We start from the raw sequence: 25,051 nt of genomic DNA on the forward strand, positions 1-25,051 counted from the left end.
TGTTCAGCAGTTCCTTCATCTTGGCTGAGCTTTCAACGTTGTTACGGGAAAGGATGAAGCTGAATGTTTAGTTCTTGTCACATGACCTGCGGTGCGCTTGCGGCATTCTGAAAGTTGAGATGTTTTTAACTCGATGCTGTTCGGACGCGCCTGGAAAAAACGGGCGCGTCGCACCGCGTGCGCATCGCGACCGCGTCGCTTCCATTATGAGCGCGCATACCGCGCGCCTACATTGGAAATAACGAACTTGAGCGCGCAAAAGACGCGATAAGTGAACGCCCCCTAAGAACTGCGGTCTTCTACAGTACTTCAAATATGCTGTGGAGAATCACAGAAAGTGACCGAATTCAAGAACAGTGTTGCAGCATCTCTCATGCAACGAATAAACACCGCTAACTTGGAGAATACAGTGAAAACTCCTCTTCTCGCGTCTGCCCTAGACCCTCGGCACAAACATCTCAGGTTTCCCGATGAAAACATGAGAGAATTAAGAAAAAAAACTTTATTTGAACATTATCAGAACATTTTCCTTGATGCAAGTGGTGCGGATGCAGCCGCCGTCACCAACGATGAAGAGGATGCAATAACAACTCGTAGGAAAAGGCTGGAAAAGGCTGAGCCAGTACTTCAGCGATGATTACAGAGAGTCCAGCCGAGACGAGTGGGAACAGTTCTTGCTGGAGCCATGTATTCCATGTATTCCACCAGATGAGGATCCCATTCAGTGGTAAACGAAAACACGAAGCGCTTCACAAAACTTATTCGCTTAGCACACCGTTATTTGTGAGTCCCACCAACGTCTGTGCCGTCAGAGCGCGTTTTCTCCGCGGTCGGCCTTATTGTTAACAGACTAAGGAGCCGACTTTCCCCCGATCATGTTTACATGCCCGTATTTCTTAACAAGAACATTTGAAAGAATAGAAAAAAAGAAAAAAAGATTTGCTGACAGTTTAAAAGTTAAGTGTACAATAGCCTAATTGCTGCAGGCTGCTTTACGTTTTTTCTTTGTTCACTTATAATTCTTTTTTTGCTTTTAATCTGTACTTTTATTTGTTTGCACGCATTGTTAAAGGTTTTCAGCTACAAAACACGATGTGTAATGTTCAAGCTTATTGTGTGTAAGCTTGTTCAAAATGACGAAAACAAATGTTGCTGAAAAATGTCTGACTCATTAAACTTAATTTAAATAAACGAATATTCGAATATTATTTTTTTTGTGAGCTCAAATAGTCGAATGTGATATTTGTGGAAAACGCCCATCCCTAGTAAGTCAGTCTTGTATCTAGCAATGTACTACAACTGTTGGAACATGAAAACCCTTTCCAGGGATCTTTAATATGTAAATGATTGTATACTGTAAATATATGAAGGGAGGTATTGGCAAAATCTCACCTGTAGAAAATCACTATGAGAAATACAAGATTAAGAATTTGACTGTGTTATTTAGAATAAACAGATTTCTGAGGGAAACCGCGTGAAACCCTGAGCGTTCGTTCATATTTTACATCTGCTTAACTGTCTATATAGTTTGCATAATCATCAATAAAATGTATTCTGAGATCTGAGGTCTTATATCACAGTATTATTTGACTGAGAAGCATTACTCGTTATTGGGGAATCCTGGAGTGTGACGTCAGGGGATCCCCAGTATTACAGCACAGCGACTCACAAGCCATGACACAAAGTTAGGCAAACTAAACAACCGAAAGCAATATATGTCTTCCTTAGATGTAATGTTAGTTCTGTAATTCAGCGTTGGGTAAAACACCATAATAATCTCCTTTGAATGCTGCTTACTTGGTAACAGAAAAGAGGTTGAAATAAACATACGCACAATCAGCTTTTCCACATGCCCCGATAATCAAAACTTCTACTTAGCGCTTGCTTAATTTCTGCAGATCAGTTTTTGTAACTGTATTACTTAATCCACCTGTTGCTTTGGCCTTATTTAACAGCCGCTTGCACCACCTGTTGGTGAGCGACTGACAGCAGTTGGAGATCATGCCTCTGTGCTCTACTGCTATTCCTGCAGCTCCCGGATGTGAAAGGGCGAATTATCTGCCGAATTTTAACCATTGAATTTGTGGAAGCGAATTTGGAAAGTGAAATAAAATGGGCCGAAATTTGCCTGTTGAATATTATACATCGTATTTTTAACCGATTTAATATTTTGGAAGTGAATTCTGTAACGTGAATATGAATTATTGATTTTTTTATTATGAAAAAGTGTGTGAAATATTTTTAATTGAAATATTCACCGCTTAAACGAACAACTATATTACATTTCAGGACCTAAAGATGCAAGCCCTGGAAATACAAGGCATTAAAATGCAAGAACTGTTAATTCAATGCATTATTTTTTCAGATAGTGCTATTCGGCATGCTTTTTTGTTTCAAAGACATAAGTCATTATTTTACTTCCATAAAAATCATACTAACAATATAAGTACACCTAAGGAAACATTAAAAAGCATTTAAAGAAAAGGAAATAATCCATGTCATGGGACCTTTAAGATTGCCTAGTGTGAGGACACCTTAATTATTCTCCTGCATCCCGCACACAAGTGTTGTCCCGCGCCACGCTCTGCTGCGTTGGGTCCCGCAATCGTGCAGGTCTCTAATAGGAAGAGGCCTGTTATAATGTTAAGATCGAGGCTCTGGACTCTGAGCATAATTTGTTTTTATATAACAAACTATGAAATATTTTCTATAAAAACAATAATGTCCTGGCAGTGACAAATAGCTTGTTTTATATTTAATTTAATTACATTAATGTTATTAGTTAAGATTTACCAAAGGAATACTGCTGTAAAAAAAACACCTTATTTATATATGTATATAGATGTATACATTGTCTGAAAGCTGAATAAATAAGCTTTCCATTGATGTAGGGTTTATTAGGATTGGACAATATTTGGCAGAGATACAACTATTTGAAAATCTGGAAATTGAGGGTGCAAAGGTGAGAAAATCACCTTTGCAGTTGTCCAAATGAATTCTTAGCAATGCATATTACAAATCAAAAATTTAGGGTTACAAATGTTATTGCACTTTTGTTCATATAGCAGTAATTTTAAATGAAAAAAGTGCACAATACACTAATGCATTGAATGCATTATTAGTTTTGTGCATAACAATTGCGATTAATTTCGGACAATCATGCGATTAAACACGTAAAAAAAAATAACGTCACCCAGCACTAACCCACATTTACACACATGTTATGTAAATACAAACTTTTATTTTGAATGCGATCTAATCATGATTAATAAATTTGACAGCACTAGTTTTTTATTTTATTTTATCACCTGGTAGCTGGTGATTCCCACATCCTACTTGCATTGGGATGTTGCACAGTGTGTGAATATCTCAGAGTGAGATGGACAGAATAAAGTAGAGATCATTAATCAATGAAGCCTTTCGATTTAAATTCCGTCTCTATTGGCTCATATTCAGTGTCCTCTCTATGCAAACTGGTGGCCCGCTCAGAGAAGGTCGCTGATTGGTTTTGCTCAGTGAAATATAGGCTGCCCCTGGATCACCTCCCACTCTGTGCTTTATTTCCATAGCACTTCCTGTACATGTGCATATTGTTAAGGACAGGTGGATAAGAGGATGTGATATTTCCCAGAGAAGAAAAGATTAAACGCCAAGGCTCCTGTAATGAGGGGAGATGTGATTGAAATGGAGATGATATTATGAAGAACCTATTGTTGTGGTTCTTGGTATTGTAAAGAGGCTGATGATATGTAGCATGAAAGCATTTAGTCACAGTGAAGTGGAATGAATGATGAAGGAGCCTGCACTGCAGAAACCTGTCACTACCGGCTTCAAGATTAATTCCCTCACAGTACAAAAGAGTCTGCAGGCACAGCATAGAGAAACTGTTTAGTGTAGTTATATAAACTTCCCAAGATAGGCACTGTAATGATGCTGGATATGAAAAAGCAGATGCAGTGTCTCTGTGATGTGACGCAGGTGATCAGCGCAGTCATGCATTGTGCCTTTGTTTGCATCAGTGCAGGTTGGTTGGCTTGACAGATTGTGAAGCCCCTCGGGGTGTACGCCATTTACAGAGTCTGAACATATGGGTGCTTGATATTTTAAGCATGAAAATTTAGGGACAAAAATGAAATTGGGAAGGCTAAGCATTAAAATTGCATGCAGTTCACACTCCTTTGACTACTCGGAGGGTATGTTTTGAATGTTTTTGTATTTAAACCAAATTTGATTTTTTTTCCCCCCAAGGGTATCCTTGAAATGCAATTTTTATGATATAATGATGTGTTGCTATTTGTTTTTCTTATCTATTAATTTATTAAAAAGTACAATAAAAAAATGCAGTAACTACATATATAAATACACACCTTTAATGATGTGCATGTCTCTTAAAATATCAGATACATTGAATTTTTTATGACAAGGCAAGATTAGTTTAGTTTGTAAAATGATATGCTGTGTGATTCACAAAAAATTGTATATTTATGATTAATTCCTATTGTTTGTAAAATATAAATGCTTTGAAAAATACACTACCATTCAGAGGTTTGGGGTCAGATCTGGTCAAGATTTTTTTTTTTTAATGCTTTTGAAAGAAGTTTCTTATGCCCACCAAGGCTGCAATAATTTGATAAAAAAATGCAGTAAAAAAAGTAATATTGTAAAATATTATTACAAATGACAATAACCGTTTTCTATTTGAATATATGTTAAGAAATAATTTATTCCTGTGATGGCAAAGCAGTCATTACTTTAGTCTTTAGTGTCACATGATCCTTCGGAGTCTTGTCTACACTCATGTGTTCAGTGTTTAAGTACAAACAAATGAAATTACTTTTTTTGGTTGCACTAAGTGATATTTTTAAATGTATTACATGTATTGAAATAATACATTATCAAATGTATTGTTTTTCATTATTAATGTTAATCTAAAAGCCTGCCTGTATTTCAAACTACATTTTTAATTTTATAGATTTTTTTTGGTATCTTTATTCTGGATACTCATATACATTTTCATTTATTTATGTATAATATCCAACAGTATGCATGTAGAAAATAAGAGCTACCATGTTCAGACACACTTTCACTACACATTCATGTGCCACTGTTTGAGAGAGGCTTAAGACCAGATTTTATACTGATCTAGGATTTGAAGCTTTCTTTTATAGCTCATGCAATTTGGGTTAACTTTGCTTTTTTTAATCTGTTTTGGGATCATTTTGTTTGTTTATTAAATCATGTATTTCATTTATTATTAATTTAACACAACAACACAACACAGGAACCCTGCTGTGATGGGGTATGAATGTTTCTTATGCTGTAGTATGCTGCGTACAGTGCCACAGTATGCATTGCTCTAGAGGAGTGGATCAGAGCTGCATTTGGGCCACTGTTAGATTAGTGTCTCAAAGACTTGTTTGGGAAGGTGCCTAAGCCTGTGTTTATGATGTCCATGTACTGTATGTATGCAATCACTCTCTCTCTCTGTCTAACTGAGTGTAGTTTAATGTAGTAGACTGGGGCAGTTGTGTGCGTGCACTAGTGTTGCTAAATATAGACAGAGGCAGATGTGGTGTGTGGAGGGAGGGCCCGATGTGGATAACATCACCTTGCCTTTCACTGTCTTTGTCATATGTAATTTCCTGCCTGTGACTCAGCATCATCACGGCTGCAGAAGCTAGGTCATGGCCATGGGTTCAAGGGTCAACGCCAGCCTGAGGACAAGAGAATGAGCGGAAAAGCAAAAGATGGAGGGAGGAAAAGTCTGGAGGTGGATAGCAAAAGGTCGTGGGAGTGAAACCCCAGCATTAAATAGAAGAAGTGTTAGGTGGAGCTGCAGGGAATAACAGCAGTGAAGGAGAAAGAATGTGTTGTATGAATTAGCTGGTATCCATTTGAGCACCACTGTGTTTCACTTACTGTTCAGGTGATGGTTCATTCTTACTGTACAGGTGATGGTTCATTCTTATTCCTCTATATAATACCTGAAATGACTTTGCTTTTGTGAAGTATCCCCTCTGGACATCATTTCTAAATAAATGACCTTTAAGAAGGTGTTTTTCTACCATTTACTGATAAACTGTTCTATTATGGCCATTAATGTTTTCCGAATTGTATTACATACAAAAAAGCTATAGATTGTGAAATTAAACTTTCGACATTGCCTTGACAATCACTCAACAGATCAGCTTACCACATACCACATGCAAATGTTCAATTATGTTTTATACTATAGATTTTTTTTCAATAAGGCATTACAAACAGCTCTTCCCTGGAGTCCTAGTTGGATGAAATGGTTGGATGAAATTGATCCTGACACTTTATTATACATTATTCTGCGGGCAAAATAATCCTTTTAAATTTATAGCCATTCTAAAGTACCTGTGTATTTAAATTTTTTATTGGTTTTGAATTATTTAATTATACTGTATATATATATATATATATATATATTATATACACAAACGCACTCCTTGTGCATACAAAAATCGCACTGGATTATTACAATTAATGGCAAAAAGGATGATTGGAAATGCAAACTGATATTTCCTATTGACCAGCAAAAGGTAGAAATAACTGCCATTAAACAATTAATTAATTTTGGGTGAGAATACTAATGGCTTAACTTCTTTGTATTGAATGTGGTCACCTTTGTAGCTTCTAATTAACTAATAGCTAACTGTAACTAATAGCAAAATAGTCAATTTAATTAATTCCGCAAATTCCTTAACCGAGTTAAAATTGAGCATTGTATGTATGTTATTCCCAGAGAGTACATTAACTAGCCCTTTTAACACATAAATGTGGAATATATTCACACATGCCCCCTAGTGACGGTCTTGGAAAGATTTAAGATGGTGTTGGTGGTCTTGGCTCAGCGGGTTGATGTTTGCTTAGTCCCATGAGGCTCCGCGATGACGGTACATGTTGTATTTAGTTTTTGTGTTGCATCAGCAAAATTAAAAATCATTGCAGCTCAGTGAGAGCGAGATAGATAGGGTTCCTTTTAGTGTGGCTGGCATGGTGCCATACTCCTGAAGTGTTGGTTGGGTGGAGGGGTGCCATATTGACTTGTGAGCGTGCCCTGCTGCCACGTACATGGCAGGCGGACTGTTGTCCCTGCATGGGGTGAGAGTGAGTTATATCACAGAGGCTTTAATCAAACCCAGTGGTAGGTCGAGAGATCGAAACTGCAGCAAAGCAAGAGAGACATATAGTGTGACGGAGGGTAAAAGAAAGTGGCACATGCATCAAAATTATAAAAAAAGGAAGACAAGGACACATGAATGGATTGAGGGAACAATTAAAGTCAGGAGAAGAAGGAAGGAACAAAAGCACAGCAGAAGTTCAGAGGAAGAAAGGAGAATGAGGATGTGGCCCTCAGCAGTGCAAGTCTAACTCAGTGTTTTATTAGGAATGGGGCCTGTCGTTTCTGTCGGTGGTACTTTAGAAAGTTCTTTGGGTAGAGAAGGTGTAATATGTGTAGCCTGTCAGTGCCCCAAAGGCTTTACTAATGTTGTATAGGTGTGTGTGAGACGTCTAGTACCCTGTGGCAGGTGCTCATTTAAATGGTCAATAAGGAAAATGATTTTTTTATTAACCTAAAGCAACTAGTGGAATTATACAAAAATATATGTAAAGTTTTTTTTTTTTTTTTTTTAATTCTACCAAAAAAATCAACAACAATGCTTTGGAAGAACAAAACTAAATGAATTGAAACAAAAATATTACATCCCATTTTTTTTTTCAGATGAATAGTTTTACAATTTATGCCTGTATAATTTCTAGTTAACTAATTAAAACTTCAACTAAATGTAAAGCTAACAAAAACTGAAATAAAATTAACAAAAGCTTATACAACAATTAATCAAATTCTAATTGTGATTACAATTATGGATGTTACAATTATGTAAATGTTCAAATGTGCAATTACAATTAAATAAATAATAAATGAAAAAAGGCCACTCTCTTCTGCAAGATAAAGATGTGTTTTTTTTTTCTTTCTAGGTCATCTTAAGGGATTTTTCTCCCACTGTTTTAATAATGCATTATAATACTATGTATTTTTATTTTATTTAAAGAAGAAACCAAACCAATGTATAGTTGAAATTTAAAGCTAAATGCTATAGAAAAGCAATAAATGTTTTTCAGGAGTGTTTTCAACTTGTTTATTTTCTTAAAAAAATATGGCCTGCAGTTGCCTCAAACAATGGTATAAAGCTATTTAAAACAGCATTCAATGTAAATTAATCTTAATTAATAATCACAATTACAATTTCATTGGAAAAATCGACAATTATGTTTTTTAACGTAATTGTGTATTCCTTATATATATATATATATATATATATATATATATATATATATATATATATATATATATATATATATATATATATATATATATTTCATGCTATGAACTTTGTGGTCAGTATTTGGGTTAATGATGATCCCAGATGGACACATATATTGTAACAAAGAAACTGTAGATGATAAATGCAACCCAGGTCAATCCATTTCCACCTGCTTATACTGTCTGTCTTATAAATCTCCTTTTGTAATGCCCTGAAAGAGCCAGACTCCATGAAGACTTAAAACACATGTAAGGTTTGGCCTGATGAGGAAATTTGTAGGCAGACAAACAATGATGCTAAGCTGCTTTAACAGCCGTTCCTATCAAGCATATAATGAAAGCTAGCAGTGTTAATAGGCTGTGCTAATTAATTGTGTTACTTCATATTGGGTGTTCAGAGTCTTAATGCTTCTCTGTGAATCCTATCAGAAAGGTCTGATTTGTTTGGCGGCGTGAACGTTTAATTTGGTTGTCTGATGCCTGACGATTGAGTAAGAGAAGGGAACTATTTAAAAAAACTAATTGTATTATTAGTCTTACTTAACTGTTGAGGAAATTGAATGCTAATTGAATTAATAATTTAGGGTTAAAACAAGTCCTACTGTCCACAAACTTTTGAATGGTAATATATATATATATATATATATATATATATATATATATATATATATATATATATATATATATATATATATATATATATATATATATATATATATATATATATATACAATAATAGTGTATAAAGTTGTGCTTCTTCCAAAAGGGCAATTCAGAGTTCGTACTTTGAGATCCACCAAAGATGTTAATGCATTCACATTGACCCTGTCACATTGACTCATTAAACACTCTGATGCCTGCAGTCAGAGAGGACTAATATAAACGACATCTGATCAACACTGCATGTCTGAGATGAATCATTAGAGGCAGATTTTCTGCCCAGAGTGCTGGGAATCGATAAAAGCAATCTGGAATGTGGTAAACAATTTCACTTGCTACTGGACAGGGATGCGGCTGTAAAGTGTCTCTGTCATTTTTTATCTCGTGTGGTCATTTAAAATCCTCAGGATGAACGCCGATAGGCTGTGATTGTCATAAATTCCAGGACAAAGCATTATGTTCCTCCTCATAAAAGTTTAGCATGTTTTGAAAGTAATTACAGTAATTGCTTATATATATATATATATCTCACACTCAATATTAATCTCACCTTTGGAAGAGTATGTTGTCTTGAAAATATATTCAAAAATGTTATAACGCTTGTCATTTTATTGCTGTTATTTTGCTCATGTATCAAGTATAAAGTTGTAAAAATATTATGTACGTTGAACATGTTAACTATACTGTAACCGCACTCTTGGGTGCTGTAGTGGTTTAATATTTTTATTTTCAATATTCTGAAGTTATTTGTTGAGATAATAATTTACTGTTTGAAATAAAGGTAGATAATGAACACAGGTTCATATTCATGTGTATGGTGAGTACTTGTTACCATCGACCACCAGTAGGGGGCGGCACACTTAAACGACAAAGCTGGAGGAGTGATGCTCTGACCAGCATTGCCATGGCGACAAGGCCTAGTGTGATGCAGGCCAGGCGTAATGGAGGGAAACAGAGAGGGCAGTGTAGAGCTGAGAAAGAAACGAGAGCAGAATACCAAACAGACGTCTGTTTACAGACCTCATACCTGTGTTTCACATAGACTCTACAGAGCAGCATTTCACTATCTGGGCATTTTTGTTGCACTAGATTGTAGAAACTTATGAGACTGCATGTTTTTAATGATTACTAAGGTTTGTGTTATGGTTATGATCCTAATAACATATACTGCTTTGAAATCAACATTCTTTTTTTTATTCTTTGTTTTATTTACAGAGTGGAGAGGTGGACTGAGGGTAATATCTATGTGTGTTAGGAAATTGATCTTGTAGAGGCTCATTAGAAGACCATGAGCATGTTTTAAAATGATGGTTATATGATTCATATATATGAATGTATGTGTGTGTATATGAAAATATATGATGATTAATGTACAGTACTATACAGACCAAAAGTTTGGAAACATTACTATTTTTAATGTTTTTGAAAGAAGTTTCTTCTGCTCATCAAGCCTGCATTTATTTGATCAAAAATACAGAAAAAAATGTAATATTGTGATATATTATTACAATGAAAAATAATTTTTACATTTATTATACTTTAAATTATCATTTATTTCTGTGATGCAAAGCTGAATTTTTAGGATCATTATCACATGATCTTTTAGAAATCATTCTAATATGATGATTCATTATCAAAGTTGGAAACAGTTCTGCTGCTTAATATTTTTTAGGATACTTTGATGAATAAAAAAAAGAAAAAAAAAGAAGAAGCTGTTTTTAAAATATAAATTTTGTAATAACAATATACACTACTGGTCAGTAATTTGGGGTCAGTAATTGTTTTTTTCTTTATTTTTTTAAAATAAAATCAATACTTTTATTCAGCAAGGATGTGTGAAATTGATAAAAAGTGATAGTAAAGAAAATATATTATTATAATATATATTATTAGAATTTTTATTTTTATTTTGAATAAATGCAGTTATTTTTAACCTTTTATTCATCAAATATATTAGACAGCAGAACTGTTTCCAACACTCATAATAAATCAGAATATTAAAATGATTTCTAAATGATCATGTGATAGACTGGGTGTTACATGTGAAACTGAAGGCTGGAGTAATGATGCTGAAAATTCAGCTTTGCATCACAGGAATAAATTTTTTTTTTTTTAAGTATATTCAAATAGAAAACTATTGTTTTAAGTTGTAATAATATTTCACAATATTACTGTTTTTTCTGTATTTTTGATCAAATAAATGCAGGCTTGTTGAGCAGAAGAAACTTCTTTTTAAAAACATTAAAAATAGTAATGTTTCCAAACTTTTGGTCTGTACTGTATATATTATGTTTAATAGTAACATCATATTATTTTTTATTATGTTATATTTGTATTATGTTATATATACGTACAAAAATTTAAACAAAACGTTTTTTTTTTCAGAATATGTCAAATATATAGTTTGCTAATGATTTTATTCTGAAAACTATATATATAGATTTTTTTTAATACAAATAATTGAATATTACACACATTATATGTTATGTTAGTATTTGAGATATACATAAAAAAATATAATAACAAATATTACAAAATGTTATCATAAACCTACAACGTTGGTTTCTTGTCTGATAAAGTGATCTATTTTTTCCCCTCTATTTATTAAAATTAGCTTCTTGTGCTTTGTTAGGGACACACTAAACTAACGCTAAAGAGCCAGCGCTAAGGAAAGCCGACTGCGGCGTAGCCTAATGTTGCCTCGCATGTCCTGTGTCAGGGCAAAAATAGTTGCACTAGAGCGCGCCGGACAGACTAGTGTCGACGGTCAGCTAGCGTGTATGCTAAGTTGCAAAAGGCACTGGCATTGTCAGCACTTAGTCATTTTCTTGTGGATAAAGAAAAAAAGAAATGACATAGAATGACAACAGCACTTACATATTGTTGCTTTTTTTAATTGCTTCTGTTATCCTCAATTGTAAGGAGCTTTAGAAAAAAGAATCTGCTAGATGATTGAATGTACATGTAAATAAAGTTAAACTGCGCTTATCCCAAATACTACACTGGAACATGAATTTACACTGGACCAAAAACAAGTGTCTTTCCTCATTTCAGAAGTCTGCTGCACGTCACTGGTTAGACTGTGTGTGTCAGACACTTTCTTTACTTATCTGTCAGACACCAGTTTTTTTTCTCTAAAGCCTTTCTGAACAAAGTTATATTTCCTGCTTTTATGCACAGGCAGAGGAAAATGTTCAGAAAGTAGCTTGACTATAAAGAAATGTGCAAATCTGACAGTTCTTTCATTTTCCATCTCCAAAGCCAAGTGAGTAAAACAAGACTTTTTCCTAGAACTTAGGGCTGGCATCAGCTGGCAGAGATGTTTCTGAGTAGTACCAGGTCCTGTATTCACACGCACGTTCGCTCTCTCTTATCTCACCGTTCTGAATGCCAGATGCTTTCTCTGATCCAGTAATCTCTACTAAACACACTGAGCTTTAGTTTATTCTGATGGGCATTGAAATCCAGCAGGTAATTGGTGATACATCCTGGATACTGAGTCAGTTGTCTTACACGCGTAAATGCAGATACACATACATTGGAATGAATCCAGCCTGCTTTGGCTGTTGTGTTAAGTGGGTGCTCGCATTTGGGAGCTTATCAGTATCTCTGCCAGGTGCAGTTGGTTTGGTAGCAATTTGTTTTCTAATTAACTATTTTAGGAGGGATTTGGGGCTCGGACACCAAATGGTGTCCCCCATACCCCAATACTCATTAATATACACAGACTCAAAGAGTGACCAACCTGTCTATATGAACTGCCAGTTCTTGGTCTGTTTTTGGAGAGCGGCGGAGTAAAATACAAACTTAAAAAAAAAAAAATTATATAAAGTCAAATTTTTTTATTTTCACACGGCATTATGGACACACTAAGCAAAAAGATAAGATGTGCACCATTGGGTCGTTGTAATTTCTGTCTCGAGGGTCTGCATAAATCAGCAGAGAGTCAGCAAAATGAAGCAGAACCGCCGACCTCACAACAGATATCATTCAGCTTTTTGATAGCTGCAAGATGAGTTGGGTGCTTGAAAAACTGATTCGCTTAAGAAATATTTAATTTGATTTTGTGGTTCTCTATATGCTGGTATTTAATTTCTTTTTTTTCTGTGTGAATAATGTAGTTATTATTGGTTTTAAGTTATGCTGCTCCACCATTTGAAAAAGTATCTTATAATGATATTTTCTTCGCAAAACACTTGTATCCTCGAAAAGGTGCTTTTAGAGCCATTCTTTACACTGCACTAAACCCATTTCCATATTGCTCACAATACACATAATAACATTATATCTTGTGTAATCTACTCGCTGTGTGTAAAAAGTGCAGGGTCTGTGTAAAATGACACCCTTAACATTTTAGTGCACTACATTTTTGTACCCTTTTTTATCCACCAGAACAAATAATGCGCAGTAATTCAAGGCAGTGTTCCAGAAGCACTAGGCCTCCTTCTTGCTTGCATCATGTTTTTGCTCCTTCAAACACTTTGCTGATCACTAACATTCTCATCAGGCCAAACTGACACATTGGCTACTCATTTTACCTCTAATAATATCAGTAAAAGAAAAACCATGCACATGTATGATTCTGAATGTGCAGTTCCAGAAAAAAAAAGTTATAATAAAAATTTAAAGTTGTAATAAAATTACAATAAAATAAAGTTAACCATATAAATATGTGCTTTAATTTATTATTTTATCTTATATTTCTATAAGTTTCTATTAATTAGTTTATTTCTTTTCAATTTGACCTTAGCTGTGAATAATCACACAAACCCACAGGCCATCGCAGTATCTTTGAAGTAGTGACATAAAGGCTACTGTAAAACCCCACCAAAATGAGTAGAATAACTTTGTTTTATAAGTTGTATCCCCTGGCATCTTTCCACAATCTCTCGGTTTTCACATCTCTCTCTTGGCTTCATCTATGCAGGGCAAGATCGTAGATCTCATCAGGTTTTTTGTTGGTTGGCCAGGAGTCCATTTTTGCCATTGAATTGGACTAGTAAGCAGCTAATTGGAATAAAGTGAGTTTGGGATGATGGATGGGGGTGGGTGTGTAGTCTGGCTGCTTGAGTATAGGTTTGAGTAATGACTCGCAACCTGTTGCAGGGATAAATTCTCAGTGGCATGGCGCGACGCTAACGTCAATGCCAGACTGCACACACCAACTCAACAGGAATTTCACACTCGCATATTATTCCCATTTTAGTTCTGAAAAGGCAGTCTAATGGGTTCCACATCGAAGTGTATTTTTAGACTTGGATGTGGCTAGATTAAGAGACAATCCTCCAGAGGTTCAATTAGAAGAGAAAAGCTTTTCTGACCTTCTAGCTTGAACATTGCCTAGCAGAGCTGTTACTTGTTCTATAGCTAATTGTACAGCCTGCTCAACATGGTGGCTGTTACACAAACTGTGTGTTAAATGTACATTTTTACCTCAATGTAATGTGTGTATCTAAGGATATCTGCTGTGTTTTTGAATCGGTTTTCAGTTAATAGATGAAAAAGCTTGTCAAATTTCTGTGCAATGATTTAAGATGCATAAACGCTGTGGATTTGAAGACCACAATATTATATAGTTGTGGTCAAAATTTTACATTCACTTTGCAGTATCTGCAAAATGACTATTATTTTACCAAAATAAGAGAGATCATACAAAAGACAAAATCTGGAGCATCAGTGAGCATTTGAACTTTTGAAGTCCCTCATGCATGTTGTCCTCAGTGTAAAAAAAGATGGATCCCAAAATGATATACCCAACTGTATATTTAACATTTGTGAAAAATACTGAAAGCTATTTTTTATTAATTTTCAAATGATTCTTTGTGTTTCCCTTAAAATCTAGATGTAACAAAGCAACAGATCTTTTATTCCTTATTGTGACCTGCATTCGAGTGAAACAGATTATTGATAAAGGACAAAATGTAGTTTGGGACTTGGTTCTATTTGTCGGTTATTGATGGAGGCAAATCTGAATGCAAGTTGGTTGTCGATTGTAAGAAAGAGACTAAATAAACAGTCAAAATATAAAAATTAAAAGTATGCATGTATGGATCATTCACAATAAGATCAATAACATTCAATTAGGAAATTGATTGGGTCAATTTTCATTTAATGCTGACTTTAAAGATACATGAAGTTTCTGGATTTGTAAACCACAATATTAAATCTATTCTTTTTTTGCTTACAGTATTAAACACATTATTTTTGTGGTTATTATTATTAGTATAAAACACACTGTGATGAGAGTAAAAATGGAGGATTATTGTAATATTTCATAGAAAAGGACAAAGAGATTCAGTTTATCCATTTTTTACTCATCCTCCAAATATAAAACAATGTTTCTGCAAAATGGTTATCGGTTTCATTATTGTGATTGTGAAAAAATGTTGTTCTTTAAGGATACAAAATGGTGATCATGAGCACCCTCAAAGAGTCCAGACTGGTAAACTTTACACAACTGACAGTCTATGTTGGTTTATGTCACCCAAGTTTGCATCTGCAGGAGGACTTCAAGGGCAGAGGGCGACATTTGGGATGTGCAGCACTATGTATTGCCATGGCAACCAATTATGTATGTTCATAAAGCTTAAAAATGCAGGTTCATTTGATCAACGAGAGAAACTGATTACATCATTTGGCTATAATGAGACTATCCATTCAAAAGACTTCTCCAGAAATGCAATATTACCATTAATCCAGGAAAGAGAAGTCCCTTGAGTCACTAGTACATGTGAGAAATCGAGAGTTTTTTGGGAAGACAGTGTCGGCGACCGATCTGGCATTGGTGCAGGCACCCAGTGGAACCACATTAACACTTAAACAGCTTTTGGCTATTGGCATCTCTTTGAAATGGTGCTGGGTAAGCGATCTGTGTCTTCTAAACAGATGGTGGAGCTGAGGGTGGGAAATGTTTCACATGGCCCACTCTATTGCTTGCATTGGGTCGAGGTGGCAGCCAGGTATCCCCATGAGTGTGAATGGAGGTGTGCTATGATGTGTACGTCTTATGGATTACAGTTTCACACTCAGGAATGCTCATGAATTTGTTTTATTTTGTAATTGTTTACAATTTGAGAAACCTAGTTGCCAGACATAGTTGATGCAAACATCCAACAATATAATTGTAAACCTTTATAAACATTTATACAGTAGTGTTCAAAAGTTTGGGGGTGTTTTGATGGAGGTCTCTGAATGTCATATATTCCTACGATTGCAAAGATGAATTTACAGGAACTTTTATCCATTGGTGGTGAAATAATTAGTACTACAATATTACTCTGCTGAGTTTGTGTATGATTCATCGTCAATAACGTGTTTCCTTTTGTTTTGCAGGAAACAAACTTAATAAAGACCTGAAGCGTTACCTGAGCCAAAGGTTTCAGAAATCCTCCGCTGACTACGAGCTTCAGCAAACCATACGTGACAACCTCTACCGCCACGCTGTGCCTTGTGAGTACTTTTATTGTTTCTATTTTTCTCTAACTCCAGTGTGTGGTCTATTCTTTATACTGCCCTCTGCTGTATGTTGCTCTACTTTTTTTTATTATATTATTTTGCTAAAGTTCATTTGTAGATGGTGTGTGCGCAGCAAAGTGGTGGCTGGACTGTTTTTGTTCTGTGGAGGTGGAAGGAAGGACGGTGTCAATATTCACAGAAGTCCTCCTTTCGATTGAGTAGGTGGCAGCCATGTTCTTAGAGAGGTGTGATGAAATAGTGTGTGTTTTTGTATTTGTGTAGAAGAAGAGAGTATTGGAGTCATGCAGTCATGTGGTCGTGCTTGGACTCTTCAAGACCGATGTTTATAGACGTTCAGATAGATTTTCCCTTGTGTATTTTAAACCAATAATGCTTTATCAAGATGTGTGTGTATAGAGATTTACTTTTTCATAAATACGTACTACCTGTTACAAATGAGTTTTGTTTGATTAGTTTAGCAACAGGCTAATGCCAAGTCTACTGCTCATTTTACACCGATCAGTGTTCATTTCGTTGACGAGATGGTAACGAAATAAAAACTTGTTTTGAATAACAAAAACTATGATGAAAATCTATTGAGATTTTCGTCAATTAATAAAAAAGGGGAGGAAAATATTAGGGAGGGGCGAACTGGGAAAAGATCCACTCAAAACAAATGTATTTTTCAGGTTTATTGGGAGGTTAAATGCACACATTTTAGCTGAATTTATCTATCTGGCGGGACATAAGCTAGCATACACTAGCTGCACATCTCATAAGACGTTCAAAAATATCAATGTCTGGGATAAGAGAAGAGCAGACATATGGATAAAATTGAAAAAAGTGTGACAACGAGAAAGAGAACTCAATTCAGTCCAGTTTTCTGAGCGCACACAGCCAAATCACGGATATTCACTTGGTTATGTCTTAATTGAACGTAAACAGTTGGGAGAATATCGGATTTGTGTCAGTATATTGCATCCGTGCATTTGGTTTTAAAGGGAAAGCATCCTCATTTAGTTGCTGTTGTCTGTGTCATTAATATCAATCAAACAACTAAAGAATGAGAGAGATAATAACTAAATCCTCTTTACTGACTCATTTTAGTAGCCCTAATAAGGATTAATCTAAAATTAATTGATATTAATAAATATGTCTGCTTGAAAGAATGAAAATTGTTGTAAGCAAGTCGTGGGAAAACCCCCACTCTGCTTTAAACTGTTTGGATGGTAAATTTCGCATCTTTCTCCAGTTAATAGAACTGTAGACTTTCTCAGATTAAACACTCTGGTCCATTGGCTGATGTGACAGAAAGTGAGTGGTTGTGTGTGTGTGTGTGTGTGTGTGTGTGTGTGTTTGAGAGTGATTGATAGACATGAGACACCTGGAGGGACAGACGGGAGGGAAGGACCGATCAGAGTAGTGGGCTTCATCTCTTTTCTCAACTCCTCCACTGTTTCATGGATAAAAAAACATAGCTGTGGCCTGTGGTCTCCAAGAAGTCAAAGCCATCCAAAAATCATTGGTTTAAGTATAAAGTGAGTCACACCAGACAGAAGTGGTTTGTGTGAACAATGGGAGACAGGAGCAGGGCTTGAAAACGAAACAAAATTAAATTGGTTCACTCCGAGCAGAATCAATATTTTAACATTTCTGTTCCTGCCTTCCTCTGATGATATTACTGTTCTGAAACCGGTTCAGGTGGAAGAAATACCGGTTAATAACGTTATTTAAAAAAAAAAATTCCTTAAAAAGAAAAGGAAAAAAGAGTGATCTGGTAATGTTAGCCAACTAAGTTAAGTCACAGCCAACTTTTCTTTTCTATATTTTGGCCAAATGTATATAGGCTACTAAAGAAACAAACAAACAAAAAAATCTGTCAAAACTTTAAAGACATTAAAGTTTTTTTTAGATATTTAATAAAGTTTGCTGCATTATAAAAAAACTGCATTTTGAGAGTAAAAAAAAACAAACATATGTTGCGTCTTACGTCGCATTTTATAAACCCTATTACTTTCCAAAATAATAAAGGCTAAAACGTTTTTAGGCTAAAGCAAAATGTTAACAAATGAGATGTGAAAGAGGCCATCTTTGTGAAACTAGAGCGGCCATGTCTGAGCAGCGGGATGTGTCCAGATGCTCCAGAATCAACTTCTAAAGCAGTTCAGCGTTTGGGAATATTCATATAACAGCAGTTCTTGCTGATCCGGGGGTCAGTATTTATCTGTCATAACTTGTTAAATAAGATGAAAGGGGTGGCTGCCTGGAGATGATTTTAGGTCACTGCTGTATCTTAATTATATTAATCACATTATATGTACAACATGTGGGCTTGGATTTGGATCTGCTTGTCTTCACGTTAACCGCTTCAGTGGGAAAACTGATTCTGGAAACTGATACATTTTGATGAAAAGAACTGCATTTATTTGAAATATAGTATCATTAATTTACTCTCACTTTTGGTAAACTTGTTGCATCCTTGCTGAATAAAATAAATAAATTAAATTAAAAATAATAAATAAATCAATCAATCAGTCCTATTGACCACATAACTGACTATTGAACAGACTAAAAAGTTGCATGGGTCAAACATGATTAAACAATTTTTTTTAACTATGATTACCATTTATAATATAAACAACCACTATTTTTTTTCTCTGTGCCATATGTTTTAACTTGCATTCTTTACTAGTGATTCATTTTAACCAGATGTAAACATGTCTTGATGAAAGTATGTGCATTTTAATATCAGGTTTAAGAGAGAAGTTTGTAACTTGATGTCAGTTACCTGCTAATTCAACATGATGTGATGCTGGTGAACATGACAGCAATGAGTCAAGATTGATCAGAGTTTGTGAATGTGAGAATGGTTGTTTGGATGTGTGTGAGGGTCCATTGGTGCTTATGCATGAGGATGTTGAAGGGGTGCAGCTGTCTCTTTTGTGCACTGATGGCCTAAGCAGCTAGTTGCCTCACCAGGTGGCCAGTGGCTGAGTGTGTGTATAAATATGTGTTTGTGTGTGTGTGCCGGTTGGAGAAGAGTGACAATGAAGACATGTGACCCTGAGACTGGACTGCATGTCACTAATACAATCATAGATACAGAGGCAGATTCAGATCTCATTACTACCCTGAGTACTACAGCTGAGTCAGTGTTACTGTGAATGGAGTCAAAGTGCGGTTACTTGAGCAGTAACACAGATTCTTTTCAGAGATCTCTGCAATACTAGATTCTGATTTGTCAATCATGGCATTCTGGGGTAAAATGTTTTTTCCCAGACAACACAGCTGTGCTAGTTTCATTATAATTGTATAATTATTATATGTGAAAACATTAAATATATGATGTAGTAGTAGTAGTAATAATAATAATAATAATTTTTATATGATTAAAAAATTTCTAAGTAGCAAGCCATTTATATATATATGGTCAGCCAAATTATTTATAAAGTATGATTATGATGATAATGATTATTATTGATAATAAATATATATTTTTTATTATATCAAACATTTCTGTCCAGACAAATTACTTAATGTACAAAAATATTTGCAAAACCTACAGACATGGTACCTGTGATAAAACATGAACAAATGTGTCTTGTAGCCTTTCTTTATGAGAAAACAGACACATTCATGTTTCTTTGAGACAGATGGAAGCAAAATGAACTGCGACTAATGTATAATGTCCTGATGTGAGCTATGAAGCCAGATATCCAGTGCACATTTTATTCGGCTTCTGTATCTCACAGTGTTTATCTGAACTAAATGCTGTTTATCCCCTTCTGTTTCTCTCGTTTTACTTCCAAACCTGAACTCTAGCAGCTAGAAACAGGTGCATACGAAATGGTTTTGTGCTCAGAGTACATTTGATTTCTCTGATTGTTGTCCTGTGATGTAATAGCGAGGAACAAAAGGCTGTGCCCTTTGTTCATTCTTGTCTTTTCCTCATTTCGCGCTCCAGCTTTACACATCGCCGACACCGTCAACATAACAGATGCCACTGGAACTGCGCTCCCTCCCTCGGTGTTTTCACATTTCCTTCTCAGTCCCTCTGTTATCGTCTTCATCTATCAGTCTGTTTAAGCTTCCCTGTGGTTAGCCAGCCCCTGCTTGCCCTCTCTTGCTCCCCTCCTCTTTCCTGCATCCCCCCCACCTCCACACCCCCTCTTGGGCTCTCTCGCTCCCTCCATCCCTCCATTTGTTTTTCTGCTCGGTATCAGACAGCAGGATTGCAGCTGAAGACAGGTTGCTGCTGCGTTTTCTCGTCTGAAAGAAAGAAAGGATTACCGTCTGGAGACTGCAACCGGGTAGGCAAGTCCGTCTTATTTTTCTGCACACTTTCGGTCTCTTTTTGCGCTCTCATGAAATGCGGGCAATGGATTAGAGGGTTTGCTGGTGATGTATGGGGCTTAGTGCATGTGGTTGATGCCTCATATATAGGCTAAAGGGTTGGATTGGGGGTGGGGTTGTTGTGGGGTTGAGTCAGGGGAAAGAATGCGAAAAAAGAGCGAAAGATCGAACCTTTCAGTCACATCTCTTTCACAGGGACAGATGGCTTCTAACTGAGGAACTCTCATCAATATGATTTATTCTCAAGCCATTGTCTAGAGTCCCTTTGGGGGGCACGGACCTCATTTTTCCTTGGCTAGCATGTGTACGTGTGTGTAAGCATGTATAAGTGTGTGTGTGTGTGTGTGTGTGTGTGTGTGTGTGTGTGTGTGTGTGTGTGTGTGTGTGTGTGATGGAATGATGATGTGGCAGAGGGAGTACGGTGTACTGAAGGGCCATCACCCTTGATGTAATGAGCAATGATCAACTCACCACCTGAAAAGCGCCCAGCATCGAAGCAGCACAGGAAAATTTAATTTGCCACTGCCCTTCACACAACAGCACACACTACGGATCCCTAATATGCTGTCTCAGACAGGTTTTACTGTCCAGTCATATGCTGTCTTCTTATGTTAAGCATCACAAACATTGTTGCTAGGTAGATCTCTAAATCTGAGAGAATGTGTTTGTTCATTCTGTGATTTGTAGCTTTCGTCATTTCAATAAAAATATGTTTTTGAGTCAAAAATGCGAAAACACGAATGCAACCCAACGTTTGCATCTTCGTTTTAGCTACTTGTGTTGACGTAAAGCATTCACAGCTACCCATGTCTGTGAGAGCTAGCTAATTAGCATTTAGCATGTGTGTTACTCTGTCTGCCGACAAGCAAAGCGCTTCAGCCGCGGGCTTGGAGACAGGGTAGATCTGAAGAGCATCCCAGTCGCAAGTCAGCTACGATTAGCAGACAGAAGAGAGATAATACCTGCAGGGAGCTGAGGGCTCTCAGTAGGGATCAGAAACATTCAGGTGAGTTTTAGCATTGACAGTCTGTGGCTGGATGGTGTGTCGCACGGTTTAATCCAAAATGTGTTTTTATTTTTGCCATCCAAAATGGGTTATTCGTTGGTCTGGTCCTCTCTGTTTGGGTTCGTCCTGTGTTTCCAGGCTCCATTTTGATATGTCAGCTCAAGCTTGATATCACTGAGCAAGCATATGTGGGCGGCATACTGAGAAATTCAACTAAATCTGGCCATTTTCAGATTCTGAATACCATTCCACATTTTCTTTGGCCAACACCTTGTTCGACGTAGATGTTGTGATTTGGCTATTCTTGGCCTAAAAAGGCTCGTTCGCTCTCAGCACTTGATGTTCTGAATTCAAAAGCATTTTGTAAATTCATTTGCAAGTCAAAAGCCCCCTCAGAAAGTGTTGATTACCATGAGAGTGGACAAACTAGAGAGCAGCATCAGGCCTGTCCAGGGGGCACTACTTTGGATGGGTGGATTTAAAAAGGTTTGAGGAACAAAAGGAGAAGAATGTCCCTTCAGATATCACTCCATTCAGCAGAATAAGAAAGACCAGGACTAGGAATCTGCAGCAAGTTGTTCTTCAGAATTACTCCATCAAAACTAAAGTATCTTCAGTCTAGTTGTCCTTCACCCAAATGGAATGGCATCTACACATACTTTCCTTCCCAAAGAGCCATTATAAACTGACTGTTCGGTTCAAAAATGGTTCTATCACCATTCACCCACCCTCATGTTAATTCCATTATATATGACTTACTTTCTTCTGTGGAAAACAAAAGAGGAATGTTGAAGAATGTTTCTGTCCACAGTAAATGGGACCCAAAACAACATTGACATTTTTCTAAATATATTATTTTATGTTTCACTGAAGAAAGAAAGGGTTTGGAAAAGCATGAAGCTCAGCAAATGTTGACAGAATATTCATATTTGGGCAAACTATCACTTTGGTCATGTACTCATCATAGAAAAGCTCTTGATGCAGCTCTAGGTGCATACTAAGGCCTTCACCTCCATGTTTCACACAACAAAGCAATTATGCTTTTCTTCACTAGCTGAAAGTTATATATTATGTAAAAGGTGAGCTTTAAATCCAAATCACATCTTCACTGGGCTGAGAAGATGATTCTTGCTGAGCTCCACCCAGAAATAGAAGCTCGTACACAGGCTACGTGACACAATGTGTTTCTGTCGTTACCTCTGGCCTATTTCCTCAGGGTTTCATCTGGAGATGCGTGTTTGTCATATTACCACTTTAATCATTCAACTCTGAGGGCAACACAGGAAGATTGAAAGATTTGCTTGAGAATTATGGGACTTGTTTGATGGATGAGGGAAGTAATTTCTTTGAGTGGCTATTAATGGTCAAACGGCTATTCAAAACCATAATCAGTTGATTTGATTTAATTTCAAGTTCACACACACATTTTAAGCTTTATGTTGAAAGATGGGGGACAATATGTGGATGGATTTTATTCCAACGTGATAAGATTAATTTGCCTTAAACAAAAACAACATAAACATTTAAAGGGGTACTGGTAGTTCATCCTAGTTTTTTTTATTCAAATATAATTTACTCACCCTCATGTCATTCCAAACATGAATTACTTTATTTCTTCTATGGGACTTAACATTTCAAGTTCACATGCACATTTTAAGCTAAAATGAAGGATGGAGAACAGTTTGTGAATTTTAGTCCAAGGTGATAAACAAGTACCTAAAAACCCAACTAAAACATTTAAAGTGAGTTTGTCCATAAATTAAAATTCTGTCGTCATTACTCACCCTCATGTTGTTCCAAAACTTTATGACATTATTTCATCTGTGGTATGTAAATATATATATATATATATATATATATATATATATATATATATATATATATATATATATATGGGGGGGTGGGTATTTATATCCGTAAAAATTCAGTGAGGTCTAGTGTTGTTTTAGACCCTTGTAATGTTCATTGTACAGATAAAAATATTAATATTAAATATATCAAAAATTCATAAAAATAATTCTTAATGTCTAATTTTGTGTTCCGCAGAAGAAGTAAATCCTTTTAACTTTCATAATAAGAAATCTTTCTTAATTAAACAATATTTAGTGGGAAATAATGTAATAAATCTTTTTTTGCTTTTTTAGAGTTATGGATTGCCTTCTATGATATAATTGGTTAATATTATGATTCTCTGCCCACATGCACATTACATTTGGGGGCAAAACATTTTACATTTGGAACCCCTATAGAAACCTGTATACAGTGGGTACGGAAAGTATTCATACGCCCTTAAAATTTTCACTCTTTGTTATATTGCAGCCATTTGCTAAAATCATTTAAGTTCAATTTTTCCCTCAATGTAAACACAGCACCCCATATTGACAGAAAAACACAGAATTGTTGACATTTTTGCACATTTATTAAAAAAGAAAAACTGATATATCACATGGTCCTAAGTATTCAGACCTTTTGCTCAGTATTTAGTAGAAGCTCCCTTTTGAACTTACACAGCCATGAGTCTTTTTGGGGAAGGATGCAACAAGTTTTTCACACCTGGATTTGGGGGTCCTCTGCCATTCCCCCTTGCAGATCCTCTCCAGTTCTGTCAGGTTGGATGGTAAACGTTGGTGGACAGCCATTTTCAGGTCTCTCCAGAGATGCTCAATTGGGTTTAAATCAGGGCTCTGGCTGGGGCATTCAAGAACAGTCACAGAGTTATTGTGAAGCTACTCCTTCGTTATTTTAGCTGTGTGCTTAGGGTCATTGTCTTGTTGGAAGGTGAACCTTCGGCCCAGTCTGAGGTCCTGAGCACTCTGGAGAAGGTTTTCGTCCAGGATATCCCTGTACTTGGCCGCATTCATCTTTCCCTCAATTGCAACCAGCCGTCCTGTCCCTGCAGCTGAAAAACACCCCCACAGCATGATGCTGCCACCACTATGCTTCACTGTTGGGACTGTATTGGACAGGTGATGAGCAGTGCCTGGTTTTCTCCACACATACTGCTTAGAATTAAGGCCAAAAAGTTCTATCTTGGTCTCATCAGACCAGATAATCCTTCAGGTGTTTTTTTAGCAAACTCTATGCGGGCTTTCATGTGTCTTGCACTGAGGAGAGGCTTCCGTCGGGCCACGCTGCCATAAAGCCCCGACTGGTGGAGGGCTGCAGTGATGGTTGACTTTCTACAACTTTCTCCCACCTCTCGACTGCATCTCTGGAGCTCAGCC

General features: G+C 36.2%; 1 protein-coding gene across 7 annotated transcripts in view; it reads left to right on the forward strand.

Moving 5' to 3' along the window:
• The window catches only part of LOC132119427 (membrane-associated guanylate kinase, WW and PDZ domain-containing protein 1-like), a 134,441-nt gene that overhangs the window by 47,804 nt on the left and 61,586 nt on the right, over nt 1-25,051 (forward strand). For all 7 annotated transcript variants that reach the window (XM_059529376.1, XM_059529371.1, XM_059529373.1 and 4 more), the window contains exon 2: nt 16,346-16,462. In XM_059529376.1, the coding sequence (XP_059385359.1) occupies nt 16,346-16,462 (117 nt within the window). The remainder of the gene's footprint in view (nt 1-16,345; nt 16,463-25,051) is intronic.

This window comes from Carassius carassius, chromosome 38, assembly GCF_963082965.1.
Source record: "Carassius carassius chromosome 38, fCarCar2.1, whole genome shotgun sequence".
Classification (NCBI taxonomy): domain Eukaryota; kingdom Metazoa; phylum Chordata; class Actinopteri; order Cypriniformes; family Cyprinidae; genus Carassius; species Carassius carassius.